At 44.8% G+C, this 22,500-nt stretch overlaps 1 protein-coding gene across 2 annotated transcripts in view; it reads left to right on the top strand.

Annotated features, from left to right (window-relative positions):
- The window catches only part of dennd5a (DENN/MADD domain containing 5A), a 54,721-nt gene that overhangs the window by 8,317 nt on the left and 23,904 nt on the right, over positions 1 to 22,500 (top strand). For both annotated transcript variants that reach the window (XM_084436951.1, XM_084436952.1), the window contains exons 2-4: positions 18,665 to 18,736; positions 20,808 to 20,917; positions 21,056 to 21,755. In XM_084436951.1, coding sequence (XP_084293077.1) covers positions 18,665 to 18,736; positions 20,808 to 20,917; positions 21,056 to 21,755 — 882 coding nt within the window. The remainder of the gene's footprint in view (positions 1 to 18,664; positions 18,737 to 20,807; positions 20,918 to 21,055; positions 21,756 to 22,500) is intronic.

The following is a 22,500-nucleotide window of genomic DNA, read 5'->3' on the forward strand; positions in this document are numbered from 1 at the left end:
TGCTCAGCATGGGGGCAGGGAGCAGGTTTTGATGATGTAACTGATGAAGATGCAGTCACAGTCCGTCTTTAGCTTGCGCAGACTTGCCTGCCCATCGCAGCTCTGATCTCTGCTCTGCTGAGGAAGGAAGTCCCTCTGTCTCTGTGTAAAAGGAGCTGATTCATTTCCACATTGGTCACAGTAGAGGTAAACCGCAGTTCATGTTTGAGGGAGTTACGTTATATCAGGCCTTCCTGAATAGATCACAGGGAATATGGAAGCTCTTGTTTCACTCTCCTTTTTTCTGCTAATGACATTCAAACCAACGAGTCATGGTACTCTCCCCTGTCCTCTGGGGGTTTTAGGCTGTGTAAAGAGCACTATACATTATCTACGTCATTCCTGACATTTTAGCCCTGGTTACCGTCTCTTTGGAAAGCACCGAAATAGATTATTGTTTCTTTCACTGTAAATTCCAAAAGAGATAAAACCCTAAATAGGATTTGTCTTTAGTGATGGTAGCCTGGTCAGATATGAGGGGGTGGTCCTTCTACCTCTTAGGAACTGTGATGCTAAAACCTTTCTTTGTAGTTTTTTTTTTCTTGCCCGCATTTCATGAGAAATGTCCTGGATTCTCATTTATAAACGCTGAGTAAGCACAAAAGCAAGCGTACGCCACTTTCTAAGCAACCTTCGGTATTTATAAAAAATGAACTAGACGTGACAACGTCGGAAAATGTGCGCTTCTCCATGCACACTCTGACCCTAACCCTGACCCCCCACAATCACACTTCCATAAGCTGTGTGTATACAGTTAAATATAAATATTTAGTTAAATATTTGTTAGATGGTTTCCAAATAAAGAAAGCTTATTTTCTGAAAGGGAAAATATAAATGATTATTCCATTTTGTCTGTGCATGCAAGGGGCTGAAATGGTTTGAAGATTACGGTGAAGCAGCCAGAGGTTTCTCCTCTCAGTCCATGTGCTCCATAGAGACTGTGCTGAGACCAGCTGTGTCTCACACTGAAGCCCTCTCAGATGTTTCTGGTGTGTTGCCGTTTGGCTGCACATCCTGTTCTCACAGGAAGTTGTCATGACACTCAGCGTCGAGGCCATCTGCCGTCGGCCTCTGGGGACGTCCTACTGTAGGGGAGGAGTGTGGGCGTGGTTATGCAAATCAGTGCAGTAGTTTGAGGCACGGTCGTGACGTCATGGTGACCCTAGCCTGTGACGTGGGGGTCTGAGAGTCAGTAAAACAGCTGTACCTGTTGTCAGTGTGTATAACAGCTTTACCTATATAACCTAACATATTTAGTGTAGTTAGTTTATTAATCTATTATAACCTAACATATTTAGTGTAGTTAGTTTATTAGTCTATTATAACCTAACATATTACAGGCTGAGTGGTCTGATCCCCTTTCTGTCATATTAGACTGGACCTTGCGTTCCAGTTCATCCCTGTATCCATTCCTGCTTGATTTGGGTTCCTGCGTAAAGCTGGATCAGGAGTATAATGCATGTTAAGGAGTGCTTGATCGAGCTCGGCCCGTATCCATGCCATGTGGAGTTCGCCCTCCAGGGCCAATAGAACGGCGCCTGATGTTATTCTGGGTCAGCCAGACCCAGTGCACCCTGGGTAGCTCTGCTCAGCTCTCTCTCTGCCTGCCCCCTCCTCCCCCTGCTCGCCTTCTGAGAAGTGTCTAGATGTTTTTCTTCTCTGAAGTGTGTGAGACAAATAAAGATGAGGGGCTGTGCTGTGCTGGTCAGCGGTGTGTGGACCCCCCAGGCCCGGTAGAGAGTAGAGAAGCTCACATGGAGGCCCAGTGGGAGCCAGCGCTGTAATAAATGGCGTCTGTCGCTGCGGTGTGACAGAGCCAGGATCAGGATCATACTGAGGCCACGCCCACTGGCTGTGTGAGCGATAACAAGATGATGTTGTCGTCGCCAGCAGTCATTCTGAAGCTGATGACTAGCTGAGTGAGAGACAACCTCACCTCTTGCCGTCAGATCTATCTATCTATCTATCTATCTATCTATCTATCTATCTATCTATCTATCTATCTATCTATCTATCTATCTATCTACCTATCTATCTATCTATCTATCTATCTATCTATCTATCTATCTATCTATCTATCTATCTATCTATCTATCTATCTATCTATTTATCTATCTATCCATCTATCTACCTATCTATCTATCTATCTATCTATCTATCTATCTATCTATCTATCTATCTATCTATCTATCTATCTATCTATCTATCTATCTATCTATCTATCTATATATCTATCTATTTATCTATCTATCCATCTATCTACCTATCTATCTATCTATCTATCTATCTATCTATCTATCTATCTATCTATCTATCTATCTATCTATCTATCTATCTATCTATCTATCTATCTATCTATCTATCTATCTATCTATCTATCTTTCTCCTCTCCTTTCCTTTCTTTTAGTTTCCTTTCCTCTCTCCTCCACTCAGACGTCCGACAGCGTTCCCCCAGAGGGCTTTAAGAACCGCCACCTTGAGGACATCTTCCTGGAGCCTTGCCCTAATGAAAAATAACAAGCCTGATATATGGTCTCTCTCCAACATCATCCCAGTGACTAAATCCGTGGATCTCTCAAAGCTGAACAACTACCGTGGCATCAGCCTGACCTGTATCACTGCAAAGATGTACAACCGCATGATACTTAACAGGCTGCGGAGCGCCATCGACCCTCACTTGAGAGAGAACCAGAATGGCTTTCAAGAGGGGAGGTCCACACTAACTCAGATCTTGGCCCTAAGGAGGATCATCGAGGAGGTGAAGACCACGCCCACACCCCTCCCCCACAGGACACTTTGAGCCACCGTGACTCAGAGTCCTAAATGCTGAATACAAGAGACCTCCTGGACCCAACAGCTGACATGGAAATATTGTGCTTTTTATGTATTTGTCTAGCAGGATTTCTAAAAAAGAGATCCCCACAAAATGTTTAATGAAATATGTTTATATATCAGACAAGAGTCTGAAAATGCCACAGTTTCTAAATGCTGAATACAAGAGACACCCTGGACACTTTATCATGGAAATGTTGCTTTCTTTTGGTAGTGGTCTAGTAGGATTTATAAAGAAGGGGTTCTTACCTAAAAAGGGCTTTTTTACCGGGATAACTGGAGACAAAGATGTGAGGCCCGTCTGTGGACGACCTGATGATGATGATCTTCTCCACTCCTCTCTTCTCCCAGTTACTCTACCCCAGGCTCAGTTCCCCAGGGTGGGCATGGTGGTGGAGAACGTGGGTGAGAGAGGACAGCTGGGACACGCTGGCCAGAAGAGAGAGTGGGAGAGAGTCAGTGTGTATAACAGCCGTATCTCCACACTCCCCCTCTCTGGCCTGCTCCTTCTGCACACAAAAATACTTTTCTTCTCCTTTTTTTGTGCTGTAGATCATTATGAAGCACTAGGCTCAGTTGGTGGTGTGTATGTTAGGGTTCTCATGCTCTTTGTGTGGGCCTGAGCCTCCGGTCTGAGATATAAATAAGTTTCCTTGAACATATTTTGGGGATCCCTTTTTTAGGAATCCTGCTAGACCACTACCAAAAGAAAGCAACATTTCCATGATAAAGTGTCCAGGGTGTCTCTTGTATTCAGCATTTAGAGACTGTGGCATTTTCAGACTCCTGTCTGATATATTAATATATTTCATTGAACATTTTGCGGGGATCTATCTTTTTATGAATCCTGTTAGACAAATACCAAATGTTACCATTTGTTCAAATACTTGTCTTCTTTTTTGTGCTGTAGATCATTATGAAGCACTAGGCTCAGTTGGTGGTGTGTATGTTAGGGTTCTCATGCTGTTTGTGTGGGCCTGAGCCTCTGGTCTGAGATATAAATAAGTTTCTTTCAACATCTTTTGGGGATCTCTTTTTTAGAAATCCTGCTAGACAAATACCAAAAAAGCACAATAGATGGTCGCTACATATATTTGCGGACATTACAGCTTAATCTGTCCATGGAAAAATAAAAAAGCATTTATAAGTTTTTAGGTAAGAACCCCTTCTTTATAAATCCTTCTAGACCACTACCAAAAGAAAGCAACATTTCCATGATAAAGTGTCCAGGGTGTCTCTTGTATTCAGCATTTAGAGACTGTGGCATTTTCAGAACCTTGTCTGATATATAAATATATTTCATTAAACATTTTGTGGGGATCTCTTTTTTAGAAATCCTGCTAGACAAATACATAAAAAGCACAATATTTCCATGTCAGCTGTGGGGTCCAGGAGGTCTCTTGTATTCAGCATTTAGGACTCTGAGTCACGGTGGCCCAAAGTGTCCTGTGGGGGAGGGGTGTGGGCGTGGTCTATGCAAATCACATATTAACAACACTAGGACAGTAGGTTTGTATTCTAGCATAGAATAAATTAGATCAGTAAACCATGACGGTGGCTTATTAATGCCTCACAAATGCTTGCTGAGCAATGTTGTTCCGTTAGTATTTCCAACTTACCACAGTCTCTACTCTAGACGGAACAAGCAGGAATCGCAGGTAGACCACGGCGCGTGCAGCCAATCATACGCTGAGCCTGGGTAGGCTACTGTGATTATCTGGCCAATCAGCTAGATAGCTTGTAGAAACAAGGAAGCATTTTGCCGATGGTCACTACATATATTTGCGGATATTACAGCTTAATCTGTCCATGGAAAAATAAAAAATCCTTTATAAGTTTTTAGGTAAGAGCCCCTTCTCTATAAATCCTACTAGACCACTACCAAAAGAAAGCAACATTTCCATGATAAAGTGTCCAGGGTGTCTCTTGTATTCAGCATTTAGAGACTGTGGCATTTTCAGACCCTTGTCTGATATATAAATATATTTCATTAAACATTTTGTGGGGATCTCTTTTTTAGAAATCCTGCTAGACAAATACATAAAAAGCACAATATTTCCATGTCAGCTGTGGGGTCCAGGAGGTCTCTTGTATTCAGCATTTAGGACTCTGAGTCACGGTGGCCCAAAGTGTCCTGTGGGGGAGGGGTGTGGGCGTGGTCTATGCAAATCACATATTAACGACACTAGGACAGTAGGTTTGTATTCTAGCATAGAATAAATTAGATAAGTAAACCATGACGGTGGCTTATTAATGCCTCACAAATGCTTGCTGAGCAATGTTGTTCCGTTAGTATTTCCAACTTACCACAGTCTCTACTCTAGACGGAACAAGCAGGAATCGCAGGTAGACCACGGCGCGTGCAGCCAATCATACGCTGAGCCTGGGTAGGCTACTGTGATTATCTGGCCAATCAGCTAGATAGCTTGTAGAAACAAGGAAGCATTTTGCCGATGGTCACTACATATATTTGCGGATATTACAGCTTAATCTGTCCATGGAAAAATAAAAAATCCTTTATAAGTTTTTAGGTAAGAACCCCTTCTCTATAAATCCTACTAGACCACTACCAAAAGAAAGCAACATTTCCATGATAAAGTGTCCAGGGTGTCTCTTGTATTCAGCATTTAGAGACTGTGGCATTTTCAGAACCTTGTCTGATATATAAATATATTTCATTAAACATTTTGTGGGGATCTCTTTTTTAGAAATCCTGCTAGACAAATACATAAAAAGCACAATATTTCCATGTCAGCTGTGGGGTCCAGGAGGTCTCTTGTATTCAGCATTTAGGACTCTGAGTCACGGTGGCCCAAAGTGTCCTGTGGGGGAGGGGTGTGGGCGTGGTCTATGCAAATCACATATTAACGACACTAGGACAGTAGGTTTGTATTCTAGCATAGAATAAATTAGATAAGTAAACCATGACGGTGGCTTATTAATGCCTCACAAATGCTTGCTGAGCAATGTTGTTCCGTTAGTATTTCCAACCTACCACAGTCTCTACTCTAGACGGAACAAGCAGGAATCGCAGGTAGACCACGGCGCGTGCAGCCAATAGTACGCTGAGCCTGGGTAGGCTACTGTGATTATCTGGCCAATCAGCTAGATAGCTTGTAGAAACAAGGAAGCATTTTGCTGATGGTCGCTACATATATTTGCGGACATTACAGCTTAATCTGTCCATGGAAAAATAAAAAAGCCTTTATAAGTTTTTAGGTAAGAACCCCTTCTTTATAAATCCTACTAGACCACTACCAAAAGAAAGCAACATTTCCATGATAAACTGTCCAGGGTGTCTCTTGTATTCAGCATTTAGAGACTGTGGCATTTTCAGAACCTTGTCTGATATATAAATACATTTCATTAAACATTTTGTGGGGATCTCTTTTTTAGAAATCCTGCTAGACAAATACATAAAAAGCACAATATTTCCATGTCAGATGTGGGGTCCAGGAGGTCTCTTGTATTCAGCATTTAGGACTCTGAGTCACGGTGGCTCAAAGTGTCCTGTGGGGGAGGGGTGTGGGCGTGGTCTATGCAAATCACATATTAACAACACTAGGACAGTAGGTTTGTATTCTAGCATAGAATAAATTAGATCAGTAAACCATGACGGTGGCTTATTAATGCCTCACAAATGCTTGCTGAGCAATGTTGTTCCGTTAGTATTTCCAACTTACCACAGTCTCTACTCTAGACGGAACAAGCAGGAATCGCAGGTAGACCACGGCGCGTGCAGCCAATCATACGCTGAGCCTGGGTAGGCTACTGTGATTATCTGGCCAATCAGCTAGATAGCTTGTAGAAACAAGGAAGCATTTTGCCGATGGTCACTACATATATTTGCGGATATTACAGCTTAATCTGTCCATGGAAAAATAAAAAATCCTTTATAAGTTTTTAGGTAAGAACCCCTTCTCTATAAATCCTACTAGACCACTACCAAAAGAAAGCAACATTTCCATGATAAAGTGTCCAGGGTGTCTCTTGTATTCAGCATTTAGAGACTGTGGCATTTTCAGAACCTTGTCTGATATATAAATATATTTCATTAAACATCTTGCGGGGATCTCTTTTTTAGAAATCCTGCTAGACAAATACATAAAAAGCACAATATTTCCATGTAAGCTGTGGGGTCCAGGAGGTCTCTTGTATTCAGCATTTAGGACTCTGAGTTAGAGGTCTTCTCGGGTCTAAAATGTGGACCCGAAACCGAGATGGACCCGAGACATTTGTTCCGAGATCCGACTAAATCTGATCATTTTTTAAAATATGTATACCGGACCCGATTTTGTCCGAGAGCAGGAGTAGGACAGAGACCTGAGACCCGAGTCGGACCGGGTATTTTACGGATCCGACAGGCAGTAGTAGCAAGTAGCCTAGTAGCATTAATCTCTCAGGCTGTCAGGCTGTGGGCTTGCATGCTGTTGCATCACAGTTGGATGGAAGTGTGATTTATCCTCTCAATCTCGACAGGATCAATCACTGTTTTGTCAGGCTGTGATGTGGCAGCATGGAAATGAAACGGCCGTCAATAAATAAGGCTACACAAAGCTGCCACTAGGTTTGACCTCTTTATATTCATTTTCTTTCATCTTATTATTCACAAGGTAGGCTACTGATGGTGGCTGACGTGCCTCTGCTCGCGTCGCGGCCGCGGTCTCACTGAATTCGCGTCATCATTCTCTCGGGTTTTACGCATAATGACACAGACCCGGGACCCGAGGTAACAGAATCGGATCCACCCGAACCCAATTGACCATAATAAAAGCGTGGAAATGTGGACCCGGACCCGTACGGGTCTCGGGTCCAGTTCGGGTCCTCTCGGATTTACCCGACCCGTGAAGACCTCTACTCTGAGTCACGGTGGCTCAAAGTGTCCTGTGGGGGAGGGGTGTGGGCGTGGTCTATGCAAATCACATATTAACAACACTAGGACAGTAGGTTTGTATTCTAGCATAGAATAAATTAGATAAGTAAACCATGACGGTGGCTTATTAATGCCTCACAAATGCTTGCTGAGCAATGTTGTTCCGTTAGTATTTCCAACCTACCACAGTCTCTACTCTAGACGGAACAAGCAGGAATCTCAGGTAGACCACGGCGCGTGCAGCCAATCATACGCTGAGCCTGGGTAGGCTACTGTGATTATCTGGCCAATCAGCTAGATAGCTTGTAGAAACAAGGAAGCATTTTGCCGATGGTCACTACATATATTTGCGGATATTACAGCTTAATCTGTCCATGGAAAAATAAAAAATCCTTTATAAGTTTTTAGGTAAGAGCCCCTTCTCTATAAATCCTACTAGACCACTACCAAAAGAAAGCAACATTTCCATGATAAAGTGTCCAGGGTGTCTCTTGTATTGAGCATTTAGAGACTGTGGCATTTTCAGACCCTTGTCTGATATATAAATATATTTCATTAAACATCTTGCGGGGATCTCTTTTTTAGAAATCCTGCTAGACAAATACATAAAAAGCACAATATTTCCATGTCAACTGTGGGGTCCAGGAGGTCTCTTGTATTCAGCATTTAGGACTCTGAGTCACGGTGGCTCAAAGTGTCCTGTGGGGGAGGGGTGTGGGCGTGGTCTATTCAAATCACATATTAACAACACTAGGACAGTAGGTTTGTATTCTAGCATAGAATAAATTAGATAAGTAAACCATGACGGTGGCTTATTAATGCCTCACAAATGCTTGCTGAGCAATGTTGTTCCGTTAGTATTTCCAACCTACCACAGTCTCTACTCTAGACGGAACAAGCAGGAATCGCAGGTAGACCACGGCGCGTGCAGCCAATCATACGCTGAGCCTGGGTAGGCTACTGTGATTATCTGGCCAATCAGCTAGATAGCTTGTAGAAACAAGGAAGCATTTTGCCGATGGTCACTACATATATTTGCGGATATTACAGCTTAATCTGTCCATGGAAAAATAAAAAATCCTTTATAAGTTTTTAGGTAAGAGCCCCTTCTCTATAAATCCTACTAGACCACTACCAAAAGAAAGCAACATTTCCATGATAAAGTGTCCAGGGTGTCTCTTGTATTCAGCATTTAGAGACTGTGGCATTTTCAGAACCTTGTCTGATATATAAATATATTTCATTAAACATTTTGTGGGGATCTCTTTTTTAGAAATCCTGCTAGACAAATACATAAAAAGCACAATATTTCCATGTCAGCTGTGGGGTCCAAGAGGTCTCTTGTATTCAGCATTTAGGACTCTGAGTCACGGTGGCCCAAAGTGTCCTGTGGGGGAGGGGTGTGGGCGTGGTCTATGCAAATCACATATTAACAACACTAGGACAGTAGGTTTGTATTCTAGCATAGAATAAATTAGATCAGTAAACCATGACGGTGGCTTATTAATGCCTCACAAATGCTTGCTGAGCAATGTTGTTCCGTTAGTATTTCCAACTTACCACAGTCTCTACTCTAGACGGAACAAGCAGGAATCGCAGGTAGACCACGGCGCGTGCAGCCAATAGTACGCTGAGCCTGGGTAGGCTACTGTGATTATCTGGCCAATCAGCTAGATAGCTTGTAGAAACAAGGAAGCATTTTGCTGATGGTCGCTACATATATTTGCGGACATTACAGCTTAATCTGTCCATGGAAAAATAAAAAAGCCTTTATAAGTTTTTAGGTAAGAACCCCTTCTTTATAAATCCTACTAGACCACTACCAAAAGAAAGCAACATTTCCATGATAAAGTGTCCAGGGTGTCTCTTGTATTCAGCATTTAGAGACTGTGGCATTTTCAGAACCTTGTCTGATATATAAATATATTTCATTAAACATTTTGTGGGGATCTCTTTTTTAGAAATCCTGCTAGACAAATACATAAAAAGCACAATATTTCCATGTCAGCTGTGGGGTCCAGGAGGTCTCTTGTATTCAGCATTTAGGACTCTGAGTCACGGTGGCTCAAAGTGTCCTGTGGGGGAGGGGTGTGGGCGTGATCTATGCAAATCACATATTAACAACACTAGGACAGTAGGTTTGTATTCTAGCATAGAATAAATTAGATCAGTAAACCATGACGGTGGCTTATTAATGCCTCACAAATGCTTGCTGAGCAATGTTGTTCCGTTAGTATTTCCAACTTACCACAGTCTCTACTCTAGACGGAACAAGCAGGAATCGCAGGTAGACCACGGCGCGTGCAGCCAATCATACGCTGAGCCTGGGTAGGCTACTGTGATTATCTGGCCAATCAGCTAGATAGCTTGTAGAAACAAGGAAGCATTTTGCCGATGGTCACTACATATATTTGCGGATATTACAGCTTAATCTGTCCATGGAAAAATAAAAAATCCTTTATAAGTTTTTAGGTAAGAGCCCCTTCTCTATAAATCCTACTAGACCACTACCAAAAGAAAGCAACATTTCCATGATAAAGTGTCCAGGGTGTCTCTTGTATTGAGCATTTAGAGACTGTGGCATTTTCAGAACCTTGTCTGATATATAAATATATTTCATTAAACATCTTGCGGGGATCTCTTTTTTAGAAATCCTACTAGACAAATACATAAAAAGCACAATATTTCCATGTAAGCTGTGGGGTCCAGGAGGTCTCTTGTATTCAGCATTTAGGACTCTGAGTCACGGTGGCCCAAAGTGTCCTGTGGGGGAGGGGTGTGGGCGTGGTCTATGCAAATCACATATTAACAACACTAGGACAGTAGGTTTGTATTCTAGCATAGAATAAATTAGATCAGTAAACCATGACGGTGGCTTATTAATGCCTCACAAATGCTTGCTGAGCAATGTTGTTCCGTTAGTATTTCCAACTTACCACAGTCTCTACTCTAGACGGAACAAGCAGGAATCGCAGGTAGACCACGGCGCGTGCAGCCAATCATACGCTGAGCCTGGGTAGGCTACTGTGATTATCTGGCCAATCAGCTAGATAGCTTGTAGAAACAAGGAAGCATTTTGCCGATGGTCACTACATATATTTGCGGATATTACAGCTTAATCTGTCCATGGAAAAATAAAAAAGCCTTTATAAGTTTTTAGGTAAGAACCCCTTCTTTATAAATCCTACTAGACCACTACCAAAAGAAAGCAACATTTCCATGATAAAGTGTCCAGGGTGTGTCTTGTATTCAGCATTTAGAGACTGGCATTTTCAGACCCTTGTCTGATATATAAATATATTTCATTAAACATTTTGTGGGGATCTCTTTTTTAGAAATCCTGCTAGACAAATACATAAAAAGCACAATATTTCCATGTCAGCTGTGGGGTCCAGGAGGTCTCTTGTATTCAGCATTTAGGACTCTGAGTCACGGTGGCTCAAAGTGTCCTGTGGGGGAGGGGTGTGGGCGTGGTCTATGCAAATCACATATTAACAACACTAGGACAGTAGGTTTGTATTCTAGCATAGAATAAATTAGATCAGTAAACCATGACGGTGGCTTATTAATGCCTCACAAATGCTTGCTGAGCAATGTTGTTCCGTTAGTATTTCCAACTTACCACAGTCTCTACTCTAGACGGAACAAGCAGGAATCGCAGGTAGACCACGGCGCGTGCAGCCAATCATACGCTGAGCCTGGGTAGGCTACTGTGATTATCTGGCCAATCAGCTAGATAGCTTGTAGAAACAAGGAAGCATTTTGCCGATGGTCACTACATATATTTGCGGATATTACAGCTTAATCTGTCCATGGAAAAATAAAAAAGCCTTTTTAAGTTTTTAGGTAAGAACCCCTTCTCTATAAATCCTACTAGACCACTACCAAAAGAAAGCAACATTTCCATGATAAAGTGTCCAGGGTGTCTCTTGTATTCAGCATTTAGAGACTGTGGCATTTTCAGACCCTTGTCTGATATATAAATATATTTCATTAAACATTTTGTGGGGATCTCTTTTTTAGAAATCCTGCTAGACAAATACATAAAAAGCACAATATTTCCATGTCAGCTGTGGGGTCCAGGAGGTCTCTTGTATTCAGCATTTAGGACTCTGAGTCACGGTGGCCCAAAGTGTCCTGTGGGGGAGGGGTGTGGGCGTGGTCTATGCAAATCACATATTAACAACACTAGGACAGTAGGTTTGTATTCTAGCATAGAATAAATTAGATCAGTAAACCATGACGGTGGCTTATTAATGCCTCACAAATGCTTGCTGAGCAATGTTGTTCCGTTAGTATTTCCAACTTACCACAGTCTCTACTCTAGACGGAACAAGCAGGAATCGCAGGTAGACCACGGCGCGTGCAGCCAATCATACGCTGAGCCTGGGTAGGCTACTGTGATTATCTGGCCAATCAGCTAAATAGCTTGTAGAAACAAGGAAGCATTTTGCTGATGGTCGCTACATATATTTGCGGACATTACAGCTTAATCTGTCCATGGAAAAATAAAAAATCCTTTATAAGTTTTTAGGTAAGAACCCCTTCTCTATAAATCCTACTAGACCACTACCAAAAGAAAGCAACATTTCCATGATAAAGTGTCCAGGGTGTCTCTTGTATTGAGCATTTAGAGACTGTGGCATTTTCAGAACCTTGTCTGATATATAAATATATTTCATTAAACATTTTGTGGGGATCTCTTTTTTAGAAATCCTGCTAGACAAATACATAAAAAGCACAATATTTCCATGTCAGCTGTGGGGTCCAGGAGGTCTCTTGTATTCAGCATTTAGGAGTCTGAGTCACGGTGGCTCAAAGTGTCCTGTGGGGGAGGGGTGTGGGCGTGGTCTATGCAAATCACATATTAACGACACTAGGACAGTAGGTTTGTATTCTAGCATAGAATAAATTAGATCAGTAAACCATGACGGTGGCTTATTAATGCCTCACAAATGCTTGCTGAGCAATGTTGTTCCGTTAGTATTTCCAACTTACCACAGTCTCTACTCTAGACGGAACAAGCAGGAATCGCAGGTAGACCACGGCGCGTGCAGCCAATCATACGCTGAGCCTGGGTAGGCTACTGTGATTATCTGGCCAATCAGCTAGATAGCTTGTAGAAACAAGGAAGCATTTTGCCGATGGTCACTACATATATTTGCGGATATTACAGCTTAATCTGTCCATGGAAAAATAAAAAAGCCTTTATAAGTTTTTAGGTAAGAACCCCTTCTCTATAAATCCTACTAGACCACTACCAAAAGAAAGCAACATTTCCATGATAAAGTGTCCAGGGTGTCTCTTGTATTCAGCATTTAGAGACTGTGGCATTTTCAGACCCTTGTCTGATATATAAATATATTTCATTAAACATTTTGTGGGGATCTCTTTTTTAGAAATCCTGCTAGACAAATACATAAAAAGCACAATATTTCCATGTCAGCTGTGGGGTCCAGGAGGTCTCTTGTATTCAGCATTTAGGACTCTGAGTCACGGTGGCCCAAAGTGTCCTGTGGGGGAGGGGTGTGGGCGTGGTCTATGCAAATCACATATTAACAACACTAGGACAGTAGGTTTGTATTCTAGCATAGAATAAATTAGATCAGTAAACCATGACGGTGGCTTATTAATGCCTCACAAATGCTTGCTGAGCAATGTTGTTCCGTTAGTATTTCCAACTTACCACAGTCTCTACTCTAGACGGAACAAGCAGGAATCGCAGGTAGACCACGGCGCGTGCAGCCAATCATACGCTGAGCCTGGGTAGGCTACTGTGATTATCTGGCCAATCAGCTAGATAGCTTGTAGAAACAAGGAAGCATTTTGCCGATGGTCACTACATATATTTGCGGATATTACAGCTTAATCTGTCCATGGAAAAATAAAAAAGCCTTTATAAGTTTTTAGGTAAGAACCCCTTCTCTATAAATCCTACTAGACCACTACCAAAAGAAAGCAACATTTCCATGATAAAGTGTCCAGGGTGTCTCTTGTATTCAGCATTTAGAGACTGTGGCATTTTCAGACCCTTGTCTGATATATAAATATATTTCATTAAACATTTTGTGGGGATCTCTTTTTTAGAAATCCTGCTAGACAAATACATAAAAAGCACAATATTTCCATGTCAGCTGTGGGGTCCAGGAGGTCTCTTGTATTCAGCATTTAGGACTCTGAGTCACGGTGGCCCAAAGTGTCCTGTGGGGGAGGGGTGTGGGCGTGGTCTATGCAAATCACATATTAACAACACTAGGACAGTAGGTTTGTATTCTAGCATAGAATAAATTAGATCAGTAAACCATGACGGTGGCTTATTAATGCCTCACAAATGCTTGCTGAGCAATGTTGTTCCGTTAGTATTTCCAACTTACCACAGTCTCTACTCTAGACGGAACAAGCAGGAATCGCAGGTAGACCACGGCGCGTGCAGCCAATCATACGCTGAGCCTGGGTAGGCTACTGTGATTATCTGGCCAATCAGCTAAATAGCTTGTAGAAACAAGGAAGCATTTTGCTGATGGTCGCTACATATATTTGCGGACATTACAGCTTAATCTGTCCATGGAAAAATAAAAAATCCTTTATAAGTTTTTAGGTAAGAACCCCTTCTCTATAAATCCTACTAGACCACTACCAAAAGAAAGCAACATTTCCATGATAAAGTGTCCAGGGTGTCTCTTGTATTGAGCATTTAGAGACTGTGGCATTTTCAGAACCTTGTCTGATATATAAATATATTTCATTAAACATTTTGTGGGGATCTCTTTTTTAGAAATCCTGCTAGACAAATACATAAAAAGCACAATATTTCCATGTCAGCTGTGGGGTCCAGGAGGTCTCTTGTATTCAGCATTTAGGAGTCTGAGTCACGGTGGCTCAAAGTGTCCTGTGGGGGAGGGGTGTGGGCGTGGTCTATGCAAATCACATATTAACGACACTAGGACAGTAGGTTTGTATTCTAGCATAGAATAAATTAGATCAGTAAACCATGACGGTGGCTTATTAATGCCTCACAAATGCTTGCTGAGCAATGTTGTTCCGTTAGTATTTCCAACTTACCACAGTCTCTACTCTAGACGGAACAAGCAGGAATCGCAGGTAGACCACGGCGCGTGCAGCCAATCATACGCTGAGCCTGGGTAGGCTACTGTGATTATCTGGCCAATCAGCTAGATAGCTTGTAGAAACAAGGAAGCATTTTGCCGATGGTCACTACATATATTTGCGGATATTACAGCTTAATCTGTCCATGGAAAAATAAAAAAGCCTTTATAAGTTTTTAGGTAAGAACCCCTTCTCTATAAATCCTACTAGACCACTACCAAAAGAAAGCAACATTTCCATGATAAAGTGTCCAGGGTGTCTCTTGTATTCAGCATTTAGAGACTGTGGCATTTTCAGACCCTTGTCTGATATATAAATATATTTCATTAAACATTTTGTGGGGATCTCTTTTTTAGAAATCCTGCTAGACAAATACATAAAAAGCACAATATTTCCATGTCAGCTGTGGGGTCCAGGAGGTCTCTTGTATTCAGCATTTAGGACTCTGAGTCACGGTGGCCCAAAGTGTCCTGTGGGGGAGGGGTGTGGGCGTGGTCTATGCAAATCACATATTAACAACACTAGGACAGTAGGTTTGTATTCTAGCATAGAATAAATTAGATCAGTAAACCATGACGGTGGCTTATTAATGCCTCACAAATGCTTGCTGAGCAATGTTGTTCCGTTAGTATTTCCAACTTACCACAGTCTCTACTCTAGACGGAACAAGCAGGAATCGCAGGTAGACCACGGCGCGTGCAGCCAATCATACGCTGAGCCTGGGTAGGCTACTGTGATTATCTGGCCAATCAGCTAAATAGCTTGTAGAAACAAGGAAGCATTTTGCTGATGGTCGCTACATATATTTGCGGACATTACAGCTTAATCTGTCCATGGAAAAATAAAAAAGCCTTTATAACTTTTTAGGTAAGTACCCCTTCTTTATAAATCCTACTAGACCACTACCAAAAGAAAGCAACATTTCCATGATAAAGTGTCCAGGGTGTCTCTTGTATTCAGCATTTAGAGACTGTGGCATTTTCAGAACCTTGTCTGATATATAAATATATTTCATTAAACATTTTGCGGGGATCTCTTTTTTAGAAATCCTGCTAGACAAATACATAAAAAGCACAATATTTCCATGTCAGCTGTGGGGTCCAGGAGGTCTCTTGTATTCAGCATTTAGGACTCTGAGTCACGGTGGCTCAAAGTGTCCTGTGGGGGAGGGGTCTATGCAAATCACATATTAACAACACTAGGACAGTAGGTTTGTATTCTAGCATAGAATAAATTAGATAAGTAAACCATGACGGTGGCTTATTAATGCCTCACAAATGCTTGCTGAGCAATGTTGTTCCGTTAGTATTTCCAACTTACCACAGTCTCTACTCTAGACGGAACAAGCAGGAATCGCAGGTAGACCACGGCGCGTGCAGCCAATCATACGCTGAGCCTGGGTAGGCTACTGTGATTATCTGGCCAATCAGCTAGATAGCTTGTAGAAACAAGGAAGCATTTTGCAGATGGTGGCTCAAAGTGTCCTGTGGGGGAGGGGTGTGGGCGTGGTCTATGCAAATCACATGAACCACGTCCACAAGTAACATAGGACCGTTGTACTTGTATAGTGTTGGATGCATGGTCATGACGACTGTAGCCTGTGACATGGAGTTCTGTACAATATGTGCTCTCTTTCAGCTGGTCTCTCCTCTCGGTGGTATTGCTGACATACCTCCTGGCCTAGATTCCTTCCTGCCGAGATTAACCAGTTAATCTTTCAGCTGATTCCCTGCTGTCTGCTGCTGGTTACGTTAGCCTCAACACTTCAGTGTGGTTGTGTAGACACAGGTGTGTTTCCAATCATCTGCCCTCTTCCTAAACCCACGGTGGCCCTGTCATCTGCCCTCTTCCTAAACCCACGGTGGCCCTGTCATCTGCCCTCTTCCTAAACCCACGGTGCCCTTGTCGGCCTTAAACCTTGACTATCCAACGATGGTGTTTTTGTAAAACAGACATTCTCAGGAACACAGTCTCAACCCCCATCAAAAAAGTCCCAGCAAACGAGGAAGAATCAAACTCTCACTCACTCGACATCCTGACTGTTTCTCAGGCTTTGCTCGCTCACCGTTACCGGTGCTCTCTGCCGAGACGACCACACACGGCTCAGACAGGTACCACCAATCACATCAGACCACAGAAGTGGCGCACAGGAAAGAGGTGCTCTACATTCGTGAGTGACGGGCGTGTCCTGTGTGTCATCACTGAGTCACCCACAGTAGGAGAGAGTGATACTAACGCCGGGTTGGTCTCTCTAGGCCTCCCTCACGGCCGGGTTAGTCTCTCCAGGCCGGGTTAGTCTCTCCAGGCCTCCCTCACGGCAGACCCAGCAGTGTGGGCTACGGAGGGTGACCCCGGCCAGATGGCGGCGCAGGAGGCGACCACGGACGTCACGCTCTCCCCGGGGGTCCGTCACACTGTGTCTAACGTGTGACAGCAGGACCGGGGGTGGCCTGGACCCCGGCCACCGCACGCAGAGACCGTCACTCTCTCACTTCCTGTGTGCGTGCGTCTGCATCTGAAGCAGGACAGCTCTGGATGAATCAGCAGCCTAGAATATTCTCTGCAGAAGAAGGGAGTTATGAGACTGTGTGATCGGTACTCCGCTAACTCGGTAGTGTTAGAGATGGAGTGAAGCATCCAGGCGTACCCTAACACCCTCTCTCTCCTTGGCCTGACTAGTATTCTCTCTCCTTGGGCTGACTAGTATTCTCTCTCCTTGGGCTGACTAGTATTCTCTCTCCTTGGGCTGACTAGTATTCTCTCTCCTTGGCCTGACTAGTATTCTCTCTTTATCCAGTCCTGAAGAATCTCTGATCACTGATCCCCTTCAGGTTTTCTTGGGAATAAAGCAACTAGTCTAGTCTCAGCTCCCCTTGTGAATAGGGCTGGGTTTAAAATGAAATCAAATGATTCAGAATCGATTCATGAATCCCAAAATCGATCTTTTATTTAATTAATTAATGAATGAATGAAGGAATGAATAGTTCATTAATTCATTCAATGATTCATTCATTCATTCATTTTTGGAAATCAGTATGGATACCCAGCCCTAGTATTGATGTGTTGCATAACTTGGCAGTCATGTAATTAAGGTTACAGCTAAAAAAACAGGTTTTAGTAACACTACCCGAATCAATATTGAATCGAATCGAATTGAATCGTGATAATCGATTCTGAACCTTGTGAATTGGAATCGAATCGATTCTTGAAATTTCGAATCGATACCCAGCCTTACTTGTGAATGTTAGAATGCTCGTACAGTATTTTACCTCCAGCTGCTGAGATCTCTCTGTCAGAAGGTCCTCTTTTTGTGCTCCCCCCCCCTTGTCCTGACTGTTGGCTAATATCCACGCTAACCAGTATTCTCACACACATCATATTTCAGAAGAAATAGAGATCCACACATATTTCCCTAGGTGTTCCACAATGATGTCATCTTCCATTCCAGTCACATTGTCTGGCTACCTTTTTAACCAGAAGACACCTGGTCACCCTTCCTCATGTATTATTAGCATACCAGTAATCCGTGGTAAAGTGCCCAGGTCGACAGGTTACAGTGGGCGTTACTGCAACACACTACAACACACGACGACGTCACACACCCACTCAACCAGCTGGTTCAGATACCAACCCCACAAAAATGACCTTGTCCCTCCCAGTCCCCAAAATATGTCAAGGAGGATGTGTTCCCCGAGCACCTCTGAGGAGAAGGCTGTGAGAACATGGCCGTCCTGCTGTGTGTGAACCGCTGTGCATCTTGGGAAGTGGTGCGCTGTCGGCGTGTGATTAACTGTTGTTTTATCTGTTGTGTAGCTTTATGCCAGTATATAGAGGCTACTAAATTCAGAGATGGGGCCAGAGGAATGTTGGCGAGTGCGGACGAAGGTAACCTCCCCCTCCCTCCTCTCTCCTCCCCCTCCTCAGAGGATGACCTTTAACCTTTAACCTGGCACATCCTTCCTTCACAGCACTCTCCTTTTGTTGATTTGTAATGTCTGAGTTTTCCAAACTCAGGTCTGCACAGGTGTGGGAAACTCTGAGAGCACTCTTCCTTTTACCCTACCCTACCCTACCCTACCCTACCCTACCCTACCCTACCCTACCCTACCCTACCCTTCCCTACCCTACCCTACCCTACCGTTCCCTACCATACCCTACCCTACCCTACCCTACCCTTCCCTGCCCTGCCCTACCCTACCCTACACTACCCTACCCTACCCTACCCTACCCTACCCTTCCCTACCCTACCCTACCCTTCCCTACCCTTCCCTTCCCTTCCCTTCCCTTCCCTACCCTACCCTACCCTACCCTACCCTACCCTACCCTACCCTACCCTACCCTACCCTACCCTACCCTTCCCTTCCCTACCCTTCCCTTCCCTACCCTACCCTACCCTACCCTTCCCTTCCCTTCCCTTCCCTACCCTTCCCTACCCTACCTTCCCTTCCCTACCCTACCCTACCCTACCCTTCCATACCCTTCCATACCCTTCCCTACCCTTCCCTTCCCTTCCCTTCCCTTCCCTTCCCTTCCCTTCCCTTCCCTTCCCTTCCCTTCCCTTCCCTTCCCTTCCCTTCCCTTCCCTTCCCTTCCCTTCCCTACCCTTCCCTACCCTACCCTTCCCTACCCTACCCTACCCTTCCCTTCCCTTCCCTACCCTACCCTACCCTACCCTTCCCTACCCTACCCTACCTTCCCTACCCTACCCTACCCTACCCTACCCTACCCTACCCTACCCTACCCTTCCCTTCCCTACCCTACCCTACCCTACCCTACCCTTCCCTACCCTACCCTACCCTTCCCTACCCTACCCTACCCTACCCTACCCTACCCTTCCCTACCCTTCCCTACCCTTCCCTACCCTTCCCTACCATACCCTTCCCTTCCCTACCCTACCCTACCCTACCCTACCCTACCCTACCCTACCCTACCCTACCCTACCCTACCCTACCCTCTCCTCTCTCCTCTCTTGTCTTCTCCTCTCTTCTCTCCTCTTCTCTCTTCTCCTCTCTTCTATTTTCCTCTCTTCTCTTCTCTTCTCCTCTCCTCTTCTCTTCTCCTCTCTCCTCCTCTCTTTTCTTCTCCTCTCTTCTCTCCTCCTCTCTTCTCCTCTTCTCTTCTCTCCTCTCTCCTCCTCTCATCTCCTCTTCTCTTCTCTTCTCTTCTCTTCTCTTCTCTTCTCTTCTCTTCTCTTCTCTTCTCTTCTCTTCTCTTCTCTTCTCTTCTCTTCTCTTCTCTTCTCTTCTATCCTCTTCTCTTCCTCTTCTCTTCTTCTCTCCTCTTCTCCTCCTCTTCTCTTCTTCTCTTCTCTTCTCTCACCTCCCTCAGCAGCTTTTAAAAACAAGCCAGTTAGTTGTGTTTGACAATCACTGCCTCTCTCACTCAGCCAGCGCTCACTGCCCTGGTGATGCTTGGTCAACCTCTGCCCCTCCACTCTGAGTGACATCACTTCTGCTTCACTGTTGGTTTCAATCAGCCTGTTTTGTGTTGGTTTATTTGTCTGATTGATTGTTTTGCGGGTTGCTTTGCCTGTATTGTCATTGAAGCTGTCACGAAAAGCCATCTCTGACTTATTTAATTTAAATATTTGATTTAATTGAATTTGTTATGAGACATCAGGAAAAAGAAGACTCCTAATTCTAAAGCAATAGTCAAGAATAGAGTAAGCAAAGCTCAAGAGTGTTACTGTATGTGACATCAATTTGAACATTTGGACCGTTGTTGTCTTCAGTCTTCGCCCAGTACAGGATGCAGCTGACAGCTTTACATGATGCAATACAGTTTCTCTCTAGACAAACATGCTAACTTCCTGTTCCTCTGGAGACATGTCTTATGCCTCAAGCCTGCTTCTGATTGGACATCTACTTCCTTGTGTTCCTCTGTTGCCCTTTGGGCTCTCAGTCTTGACTTCTCTCGTTTCTCTTCCTCTCTCTTTCTTTATTTCTCCTTCTTCCAGGTGAGAACTTTGAGCAGAGTCCGCTGCGGAGAACCTTCAAATCCAAAGTGCTAGCGCACTACCCGGAGAACGTCGAGTGGAGTCCCTTCGACCAGGATGCCGTCGGCATGGTGAGTAAAGCGTGGATCACAGTGTTAACTTTCCGTTTGGGATTGGTACCAACAGCCTGCAGGTAGGGAGTGATCCTCAGATGATCTTTCAGCGCGCTAACTCTCCAGCTGCCCCCCCCCCCTGTCCTCCCCCCCCAGCTGTGCATGCCGAAGGGGCTGTCGTTCCGGACTCAGCTGGACTCGCGGGAGCCTCAGTTCCACTCCTTCATCATCACACGCGAAGACGGCTCTCGGACCTACGGATTCGCCCTCACCTTCTACGAGGAGGTGACCAGCAAGCAGATCTGCAGCGCCATGCAGACCCTCTACCACATGCACAACGCCGAGCAGTACGAAATCCTGCACACGCCCGCGTCTCCGGATCAGCTCCGCCCCCTCCCCCACCAACACCACCACCACCACCACCCCCATCCCCACCCCGCCCTCCACGCCTCCCCCGCCATCTCCCGCCTCCAGCGGTTCAACTCCTACGACATCAGCCGCGACACGCTCTACGTGTCCAAGTGCATCTGCCTGATCGCGCCCATGGCCTTCCCCCAGGCGTGCCGGAAGGTTCTGCAGCAGCTGCACCGTGCCGTCTCCTCCCCCCAGCCCCCGCCCCTCCCCCTGGAGAGCTACGTCTACAACGTCCTGTACGAGGTGCCCCTGCCGCCCGCCGGGCGCTCTCTGAAGTTCTGGGGCGTGTATGGGCCCGTGGTGTGCCAGAGACCCAGCACCGCCGAGCTGCCGCTCTTCGACTTCCCCGTCAGCCAGGTGTTTGAGCTGCTGGGCGTGGAGAGCGTTCTGCAGCTGTTCACCTGCGCCCTGCTGGAGATACAGATCCTGCTCTACTCGCAGCGTGAGTCACTGCGGGGGCGGGGCCCCGGGCGGGGGAAGGGGTGGGGCTCCGGGCGGGAGGGGGAGGTGTTCCGGGTGGGAGGGGGTGGGGCTCCGGGCGGGGGAAGTGGAGGGGCCTCGGGCGGGGCGGGCGGGGCAGGGCGGGGGAAGGGGGAGGGGGAGGGGAGAGCACCTGAGGTGTGTGTCAGTCGGCTAGCGATCCTGGAGGAGTAACTAGGCCCTACTACAGTAAGTAGCTGAGGTCATAATCAGTTTAGACAGCGGTTCCTTCCCAATGGATCAGTGTTCTTTGTTCTTGAAGTTGATTCTTTACAGAACTGGTGTTTTTTTCAGACACTTGGAGAGGTTCAAGGAGGTTTTAGTGTTGGTTTTAACCCCTTCTCAGTATGAGAGATCAGTCTTGGATGAATGTAACTGAGATCAGCAATGGATATTCTGGACCAGATGGTTTAGGGCACTGATGAGTCTATAGATTTGAGTTACACTGGACCTGTTGCCGGTCACTTGTTTTGCTTTATAACCTCTGGATTATTCCATCAGACATTACTAACAGAAACACACTTCCTGTCAGAAGTCCTGGCTTCAGGCTGAGCAGAAGGGTAGAGGTCTGGTTACAGAGAAACCTTTATTCAGGAGGATTATGTAACCTGTCCGTTCAAGCACACCGTGGGGTGTCCATCTTGGGTTAATGTAGGCGCCCCCCCAGTGTGTGTGTGTATGTGTGTGTGTGTGTGTACGTACATGTG

The sequence above is a fragment of the Borostomias antarcticus genome, assembly GCF_949987555.1.
Source record: "Borostomias antarcticus genome assembly, chromosome: 4".
NCBI classification, from domain to species: Eukaryota; Metazoa; Chordata; class Actinopteri; order Stomiiformes; family Stomiidae; genus Borostomias; species Borostomias antarcticus.